At 38.0% G+C, this 9,924-nt stretch overlaps 1 protein-coding gene across 1 annotated transcript in view; it reads left to right on the top strand.

The window, feature by feature from the left end:
* The window catches only part of DAPL1 (death associated protein-like 1), a 10,004-nt gene extending 416 nt beyond the window's left edge, over nucleotides 1–9,588 (top strand). Inside the window, exons 2-4 of the mRNA XM_010563040.1 lie at nucleotides 3,689–3,776; nucleotides 7,859–7,922; nucleotides 9,469–9,588. Of these exons, the coding sequence (XP_010561342.1) occupies nucleotides 3,689–3,776; nucleotides 7,859–7,922; nucleotides 9,469–9,588 (272 nt within the window). The remainder of the gene's footprint in view (nucleotides 1–3,688; nucleotides 3,777–7,858; nucleotides 7,923–9,468) is intronic.
* The last annotated feature ends 336 nt before the right edge of the window (nucleotides 9,589–9,924 follow it).

Raw genomic sequence — 9,924 nt, 5'->3', positions numbered from 1 at the left:
GCAGGGCTCGGGAGGGCGGGACCGGTGGGCGCCGAGCGGTCGGGGCCGCCCCGGCGCCTTCTCCCGGCGCCGCCGGGTTGGCGGGGCCCGGAGCCGGACCTTCTGCGGGAGGATCGGTTCTGAAGCGTCCGTGTAAGCTCAGCTGGCCCTGGGGCAGGCGTGGAAGCTAGTCTGTCGTGCTCAGCCTTGTCCGCTTCATCCAGGGATCCCGCACCTCCATGTTTGATGCTATACCGGCTCCATTGAACTTAAACCTGAACTGTTTGACGCTGGATCTGGTAGAGCAGGGCGGCATGAAGTTCGGCTGCTTTTTTAATCAGGAATGCGTTATCAAGTAATAGGGAGAGAAGTAGGTATCAATCTTTTCGTAAAATAATTTTTTTTAGTGTTCCAGCCTTATTCCTCGCCTCCTATCGCAATGCAAAAAACATTTTTTTTTTTTTTTTTTTTATTTCCTCCAGCTCCCCCTTGGAGTCCTTTCTTTGACTGAACGGTGCCTTTGAGTACAGGCTGATAAGCGTTCAACGTGGTACTCTAACCACTGCTCTACATAACGGGAGATTCGTAACGATGTGATACTTGGTGTTTAAATGCCTGCCTAGGTTTGTTGGAGAATTTGAAATGCATGCAGACGGTAATCAGCTCCTCTGCTTGCCTGTTCGATAATTGTGCGCTGCTAGGATCTCAAATCAGAGTTGGCATTGGTATTTGGTTTGTTTCCTGCGTGTACTGGGTACATGTACAGAGCTGCTGTAGACTTGGCCTTTAGAAATGTTGTACAGCCCCTGCTTAGCCTAAACCGATTAGGGTCCGTCCTGTGTCCCCGTCCCATCCCCGTCCCCCGTGGTTTATTAGGAGTAGCTATTGCCTGAAAAGCGCAAGGCATAACTTGTGTGTCTCATTGTACCCCTAAAATCTGTTTTGTTTTCTTGAAAGTTTATTTTTTAAGCATGCTTTTAGATGAATTCGTGATGTAAGTAGTTTTTTTCAGTTTCATTTGTCCCTAGTCCTTTCCTGGATTTTTGTGTCTGTTGTGTGTGGCAGGGACTTGCACCTGAAAGGGCTTTTAAACCACTGCAGCTGGTAAGGTAGTGCAGGTACTGTTTTTTCTTAATTTGCATGACAGTAAACAGCATCTTGGTGAGGCTTATCTGTCACTACAGTGGAGGTGATCATCTCTGGCAGAGCAGTAGGGATGGCAGGAATAAGTTTTCAACTATACACTTACGGAACAAAGCAGGTTGAGGGTGGACACCTTTATTCTGACCATGGTATCCATAAGTAACCTCGGGATTCAAAAGAGCTCGGTGCCTTTGTTTTCAGTTTGGGATTTTGGGTTTGGTTGGGTTGGGTTTGGCTTTGGTTTTTTGTGGGGAGAAGGGGGTGAAGAAGGGGGATGTTCCTCCTTTCTTTCTTTAAAAATACATGGTGTTTTAAATAATGGAAATTAGCAAAGATTTTGGCACTTAGTTCTTAACTGTTAGATTACATGGCTTACAAGGCACTTACAAAAATCCAAAAATTGAACTCTATATTACAACTTTGACATCTCAATTGCTTTGAAAAAAACAAATTACAAAAGAGCTTTCTGGTGGATTCCAGAAACATCCATATTTTACTATGCCACTGCCATGGATGTGTATGAGGAGGTTTGACAGCTGCTACTAGCAGCTTTTTTAAAGTCAGTGAAAAGATTGAAGTAAGTCCTGCATTATTTCTAATCATTATAAATAACTTTCTTCTGTGGGCTTGTTGGTAGTTGACACAATTCCTGATTGGCCACTTAGTATTTAAATACTATCTTTTCCCATTTTGGGTATCTCTCCTTCCTGCCCAACACCTCAGCTCCACCTTGTGCTTTTTGTAAAGCTTCATAGTGTTAAAATGTCTTTGCCTCCCTGTGTGTCTGGATCTCTTCATCCTGCTAAATTAAAACTGTAAAAAATGCTTGTATCTAGAAATCACCAATCCTGCATGTGTGCTTAGCGAAGGTCCCAAACCAAAAGTCATGGATTTAGGTTCAGTTATGGGGTTTTTTTATCTATTTCCAAAATTTTAGTTGGATTCCCATTTGCGGTTTGACTCATTCCTAAAAATGCAACAAATCTAAGCACCGAAGAAGCTGTGGAAGAATACTTGGGGTAACTTGCTCTGGCATTCTGGATGAACTTGTTAGAAAGGGAACATGATGTCAAGAAGACATCAGTCTAACATCTTGAAATAGTCCAGGGTATTTTATGTTTTGTTTTGTCTTTTTTTGTTGTTTTGTTTTTGTTTTGTTTTTAAATCCTTTGTCATTGTTGTTTAAAGGTGCCTCTCATTTTATCTCCCTGCTTACAAAGACAAGGAAAAGTTTCATACCTTGTGAGCCAAGGGTGTTTAGAATCTTGATTCTCTTTGCTGGTAGGTAATTAGAAATGGTCGACACTTCCATTTCAGAGGAGAGTTTTCATTTTGCAGTTAGACTTCCAAAAGAACTTGGTTCAGACTAGATCTTTAGTGTATTTGCAGCTGTAAGATGGCTAGGCAATTCATTTGCTGCTTATACAGCAGTATAATTAACTGTGTATATATAATTTTGAAAAGAAAAGAAAAGCCAAGTCTAGATATTGCACAACTCCAGCACTGTAAGGCTGCTTTGGACATGACTGAAGGGGAATTCTTGTTTCTAAAACTAAACCTCCAACCAGGAATACAAGGTGAGTAGTCACATTTGGTAGAAAATGGGTGTTACAGATGGACACATCTGCTCCCCCGAAAATGGCCAAATACATTTCTTGTGCTATGTAGCTGAGTAATTCTTGAAGCTTTTCTCCATTCCATATTCACTCCCGTCCCCAAATATTTTAGTTTGAAAACTGTAGTCTTGATTATTCATTATAAGAATTGGAACCTTGCTGTAAGATGAAGCAACTTCCTCAAAATAATGAGAAATGCATACTAAGTTTCTTCTTTCTTACTCTCACAGTTTTAAAACTTATACTTTCTCCCTGGTCATGAGGGTATTTTTTCTTTCAACAAGATGTTTTAGGTAACTTTACATGTTCTTTGTTCAGAATTGAATTTTCTGACATGCCTCAGAACATAGATTGTTATTGTTAGGTCGTCTATAGCTTAATTAGTGCTAATTGGCTTTGTGATTGGCAGATATATTAATAAAATATAATTAAACATGCTAGAACACAAATACAAAATGAGTATGCTGCTGGTTCTTCTCTGCATTATTAGGCTTATTCTAGAATACTTTGGGCAAATTATGAAACCTTTTTTGCTGTTGGTGACTTTGTTTGAAAACCTGAAAGTGTTTAGAGGTTTGTTTTGCTTTGCTTTAAAATTAAAATGGAAACTATTACATCGGACATTATGGGGGAAGAATGCATATTAACATAATAAGGTGTTAAGATTTAATATAGTTAAGCAGTGACCAAAACCCCTCTGACTTCTTGATTATAGTATTTGGAAACTGATTGAGTATGCTATGACACAGAAGTGTAAAGTCTTTGTTGGATCTCTTTGGCTTACTTCTGTGTATGTGCATGTTCAAAAGTTAAACGTAGAGTTAAATATTGGAAGATGCGTTCTTGTTACCAATTATCTGGGGTGTAAGTATTTTTTCTTCTCTAAATGTAAGTAAAGTAGAATGTAATTCTGTAGATACTTTTACATAAATTCTATTCTCTTCTTGCAGTTAAAGCTGGAGGTATGAGAGTGTCTAAAAAGCAAGAAAATGGACCTGTTGAGAAAAAGGCTAAAGCTCCAGGAAAAGAAAAAACGAGGTATTGCATTGCAGGTCTTGTTCCCCCCGCCCCATAGTTAAAGTTCATAGGTAAAGGGCTGAAGGTTGAAAACAAAGACAACTCTTAATCTCTGAAGAGTTCAATTCTTAAATTAACTTGTGTGATTTATAGATAAAAGGTAACTTTGAGGTAATCATCAATGTAAACAAGCAAACAACAAAAAGCAAAAAACAAACTTCAAAACCTAAAGACAATGCCTTGCAATGAAAGACAAGGGCTGAATGTCTTCCCTATCATCATGTGTTATGGAACAGAAATCAAAACCATGTGTTGTCTACCTGTACCTAATAAAGTAATGGTCAAACAGTTTGCACTGAAATAAGAATGAATTTTAGGCTGTCCTCATTCTGAAGGAAATTAAACCCACATCTCTCACCCCCCACAAAGAGTCTATTATCTCCTGTATAGGCTATACCTCGTATTTTAATCTGAAATCTAATTTGGCTTTTCCCCTTTTCTGCTTCATAAGGTTACTCAAGCTATTTTGCCCCCAAATGAAGGCATGCTTCTACTTTTGAATAAGGTAGCAGTGACTGGTTGAAGTGGTCATCAAAACAAATACTTTCTTACAGCTCTTTCAAATGAAGACTGAATGTTTTTCTAAAATATATGCACTTTAATTCTTAAATATCACTTAACAAAAACTTAAGTTGTCCAATATAAGGATAAGAGGGTAAAATTTTAATGAGTTGTGGTGTTCCTGAAATTGCATTAGAGTCCAAATCCTAAATGGAACCCAGTGCCTAAATAGAATTTAGACACTCAGGTTTTTGCTTCTATTGCAACTTTAAATGTTCTCAGTGGCCACCCAGTTTGGATGCTCCTTATCTCACCGCATACCTTCTTTTTTTTGCACAAAACTTCCCTTTAAGAGCCTCCAGTTCTTTTGGGCATATCTAGAACTGCATAGTTATTGCAGAGTACCTAGCACCCTTCACAATTGCTGTGACATTCAGAAACCAGTCAGTGTGATGTTAAGGTTTTATTCAAAGGAGCCTGATACAGTGATCTGCTCTTGGAACAAATCTGCTGTGTCCTGATAGCTATGACCTCATTGTGCAAGGAAGTGGTGTACATATCGTTCTCCATGTGATGATTAGGATATTTGTGAGGAAATGGAAGACCTGAATTTTAGCCTGTTGTCAGCTAAAAATGGTATGTACCTTGCTGTGTCAGTTGCCTTCACCAGTGAGCTAGATGCTTCCGGTTGAAGTTTAATGGAAAAAAGACTCATGGAAAAAGACTTCATAGAAAAAGACTTGAGATTTGTGGGGATAAGACAAAATGTAATGGTTAAAGTACTGTGCTTGGGAAGGTGGATCTAAAATTTCGCTTGGCGTTGTAACTTGTTTGCATTTAATACCTATATCGCTTTTGTCAGTGTTCAAAATAATATGTAAGTTGAGACTGGAACTTGGATATCCTTCTCTAATGAGTGCTCCTGCAACTAGTGTACACTTTTTTCTAGCCCTCTAAAACATTGAATTTTTGCTGCTCAGCAGCCCAGCTTCAAGAGGAGAGCACAGTCTGATCTTGGTGACTCTTGAGAGCAGGAGATGAGGGTTTTGTCCGCTTTAGAATGAGGACAGCCTGGAGTTCATTCTTCCCTTGAAAACTGTTGAGTGTTACTTTATTAGGTATGGGTGGGAAACATGTATGTTGTTGCTTTAAAAGTGACTTTGTCATCTTACTATGAAAAAGCACTTGTATGCAAATATTTTTACCTGTAGGATTGGGCTCTGATTTCTGTCCAGGTGCCTCTCCTGTAGTCCCAAATTGGGACTAGTTTTATGCATAAAAATAAACTGAAAGAAAACAAGATTAAATATTCTGTTGTATCTCATAAGAACCGAACTCCCTTCAAGCAGTCCTTGTATTGTCCTCATGATAGCTTGCTCTGGGCTTGCTGAAGAGGCCTGTACAAACTAGGAGCAGCTCTAGAATCATGTCTTTATTAAAGCATATCTTGGAATTACCCTGAAAGCTGTGAATTACTGCTTTCACTGCTGGGGATTTAAGGACATCAGTTATTTCTTACCTGTAAGAAAGGAGCCACCTATGCTATGGAGTTTCTGTAGTACGCAGGTAACCATTTAAAAAGCCTGGATAAGACAGGATAGGTAAGCAGTCTGGGTGACTTTGTTTTGACTCCCACTTTTTTTTCCATACTGAGATTTGGAGAGAAGTTCCCTATATTACTTTTCATAAACAGATTTACCTCTGGTGTTTCTGAATATCTTTAGGTGCTGTCAAGAAGGCTTCCTTTTCAGTTGAGTGTCTGTGTGTACATTGCAGTCATAGTATCTCACTCCAAAGTACTGTAATCTAGTAATGTCATTGTAAAATCGACTATTTTGCCAGGAGTTAAAACGGACGCTTGTGACTAGACTGACAGATGAACTCAGTTTTTGGACCAAGATGTGTTTGGTTTTTATTTTTTTATTTCCCCCCTCTAAAATGTTGTAATCAGCTGGATAACTTAAATTAACCGGTTTTAGCCATATTTAACACTGACCTGTTGGCACTATTTCTTGGCAGGCTACAGAAATCACCACTGTAGGTTTTTGTTTGTATGTTTTTTTCCTCACTGGCTTGGAGGACACTAACCTACAATACAATTTTTGGAACAAAGCTGAGCCAGTAACACTGACTTCTTTCCTGTTTACTAGTTCCCTCTGCCAGAATCAATGGTTACTCAATATAGTATACATACCTTGTTGGGATGATGGATGTCATTGTCAGGTTGCAATCACAGAAGTCACAGAGAATGTGGTAAAGTAGCTTAGTAGCTGTCATATACAGATTCATTGCCTCCAATTTTCTTATTCAGATGAGATTATCTGAGAGGCTTAAAGTCAGTGTCGTAGCTTAAAGTGGCTACTCGGAGCTGAGATTGGTCTTGGCAGGAGCTGAGCTTTGAGATCTAGTTCTAAAAAAAAAAAAACCAAGCATGCTTGCTCTAAAGTTGCTGTATAATATATGGCATAATAGAATGTAATGCATCATGTTAATAACTAGATGCTTGCCTGACAGTTTTCTGACAATACATGACATTTGGCTATACCTCATTATTTAAGCAAAACGATCAAAGTTTGGTGTGTTGGGTTTTTTGTTGTTGTTTTTTTAATAACTTGGGGGTTTTTTTGGTTTGTGTTTTTTTCTGGAGTTAAAAGGTTTTTATTTTCATTGATTGCTAGTTGTCTGGGTGTAGTTTTGCTGCTGTCTTTTCCATAGTCATAGTTATCTGATGGCATAAAGAGATCTTGAATAACTTATTTGTCAGTGTGGCAAACTATCGATTGCTAAATTGAAATTTCAGTAGGAAGTGTGTCTTGCCTGATCCACAGAATCATTAACTTAAGCAGTATCTGCTTCTTCAAGAATCATATTTAAGGTATCTGGTTCCATGTGAAAGGGTAATAATGATTTTTCTCAACACTGTTTTAGCTACAGAGGTGTCACTGCAAATAATGGTATCATCAGAAGAATGTGCAATCAACAGTTCTTCCTGTTGCTGAACTAAATTATTTCATATCCACAAATTATTTATTTGTGGAATATTGGTAACATGGCTGTTCTTCAGCGGAATATGAAGTTAATGGCATAATCTTGTGCAAAAAGTACTTGCTTGACAAATTGCTGCTGTCGGAGGAAACATCCCCAAAAGCAGAGGGTCAATTTTTTTCATGAGTCTAGACTGGAATCAAGAAAATTACGGAGTCAAATTTTGTAGTTCTGGATATCAGCGCTCAGCTTCTGTGAAGCTACTCCACAGTGGACCAAAAAAGGTCCCTTTTGAGATATTTAAGGATATTTTATATGTAGATTTTTGTATAAAACTGTATCTAAATAAAACAGCCTGCAACACAGATGTTTGCATTTTTCTGTTCTGAGGCAGCATACCTTTTTTTTAATATCATATAATCTTTAATGTGATTAAAGGATTTAGCTGCAAAACCTAAATTTCTATTACAAAATGTTTGTGTTAGGTCTGGAAAATGAAGGTGACAAGTGTTTCTGTGAGATAGAAATGCTAAATACTTTTTTCTTTTGCTTTACAGTGCTATTGCCAGTTTTTCAGAGACTCAGAACACGGGTGTATTGCTAGCAGAAGTGCTGAGCAAAGTAAGTACATCTGGAAGAACAAGATACATGTTTGTCAGGGCTTCTCCATAAAGCTAAACATTAAAAAAAAAAAAAAGTGAATTTTCCTTAAACTGCTGTCATCTAACATTTGTATGTTTGTCATCTACCACCAAATATTCTTGAGATGATCTATTTCTTCAGCAGTTGTGCAGCTAAAATGCTAGATGGCAAAAAAGTAACTAGTCTTCCCTCCTTAATCTGCTATATTTGATTCCATTCCTATTTTAACACTAAGTAGCCCCAGGGTAGTTATGTATACCTGTTACAGAAAAGTACAGCAAGTTATTAAGGTGTGTCCTTTTTTTAAAGTGGTATGTTGATTTAGATTTATTGAAATGTGAGGAAGAATTATCAGTGACGTAGTAAGTTTGTGGCAGAGCTGGGATTACAACCCAGAACAAAACCTAATCGTCAGTTCTTTATCCCACTGTGGAAATAGCTTTAACTTCTGTAAGGGTGCAACTTGGAGAAGCAGAAAGATAGCTTCTTGAAGGAGGTGGGTACTGTCACTGACAAGTGCACAGTGGATACCAAGGTGGTAAGCTAATGCCAAACTACTGTAAGTGATCCCTGAGACAACAGGCACGGCATATTCCACTGTTGCTGCCTATGCAGCTATTTCATCCGAGGCCTGACATTAGATAGTGAAGCAGCTTCTTGAATTCTTCCTTGGAAATACTACGAGATCATTGAAAATTTTGTGCTGCAAAGCTGTTGATGGACCCCTCCCTTTATCGCTATGCTTACAACTACTGTCCAGTATCTCTTGCTAGGCTGTTGATGCAGACTCTTACACCTATACTTCGCAAGAGCTGATTTAACAAGCAGCTTTTTAATTTGCATGCTAATCTGAAGATCTGACAGTTACCATCTATTTTTCATACACTTGCAGTCTTTAGATTCTGAAGCATACAAGAGTTCCTCATCCATAGAGCTTGGTAAAACATCATTTGCATCATTTCAACATAAGCCTTTCATCAACAGATGTGATTATAGCTTTAGAATGTAGATCTTGAATTTTTGCTTAGACTTGTTTGTTAAGGAGAACAGATAGAACTCATCCTGTTTCTCTTCCGCTTGTCCCCATCTCCTTTCTTGTGACCTACCATTTCCTTCTCCTGTTGGTTTCCAGAGTCCCATCCATGCAGCTTCCGCAGTAATTTAGAAAGTGATAATTGGATACTGTAAAGATGATGATTTTGAATCTGGGAAGAAAAGAATTTGAAGCAACTTACTGTTAACTCTGGCATACTGATTATTTGCTCTGCTTTTACTAAAAAAAGGGAGGAAGAAAAAAAATGAATAGTTCACTGAAGGTAGTCAGGCTAATATCACTTTGAAAACAGAAATTACAACTAAATGTACAGAGTCACTATGAGTTTTATGCATTGATCATTTGAACTTTTTGTGGAGTTAGGTTTTACTACTTTTTTTAAACTACTTTCATATGATGGAACTTAGGAAGAGAATAGCAGAAAAGCTATATTCTATCACAACTTTTTTTCCCCCTCTTTTAATGTTACAGATGAGCCACAAAATTCATGCAGCAGCATTACAAGTGGCTCACCAAAAGCCACAGCCTGCCTTGGAGAAGTTCATACTGCCTAAAAGAATTTACATTATTCAACAGCCACGGAAATGTTAAGATACTCATTAATATACTCATGTTTACTTAAAAGTGAGTTGCTGTTCTAAATAGCCCTTAGCACACTGTAGTAAATGATCAAAAGCTGTGTGCCTTGTATCTTCCTGTAGTTCTGTTACTGGCAATAAAATACTTTATAAGAAGAGTTACTAAATGTACTTGGGATTTATTAAAGTATCATGGCTTCTGTCTAACCTGGTTTTACTAGTGTACAGTAATTACTCAGTGCCAAGAAGTCTAACGGCTTCACTTGCTGTGTGAATTTTGACTGAAGTATGGGAACTGTCAGCCTTTTTTTTTTTTTTTTTTTTTTTTTTTTTTTTTTTTTATAATTAA

The sequence above is a fragment of the Haliaeetus leucocephalus genome, unplaced genomic scaffold (assembly GCF_000737465.1).
Source record: "Haliaeetus leucocephalus isolate CR32 unplaced genomic scaffold, Haliaeetus_leucocephalus-4.0 Scaffold163, whole genome shotgun sequence".
NCBI lineage: Eukaryota > Metazoa > Chordata > Aves > Accipitriformes > Accipitridae > Haliaeetus > Haliaeetus leucocephalus.
This window is presented reverse-complemented; position numbering and strand designations above follow the sequence as displayed.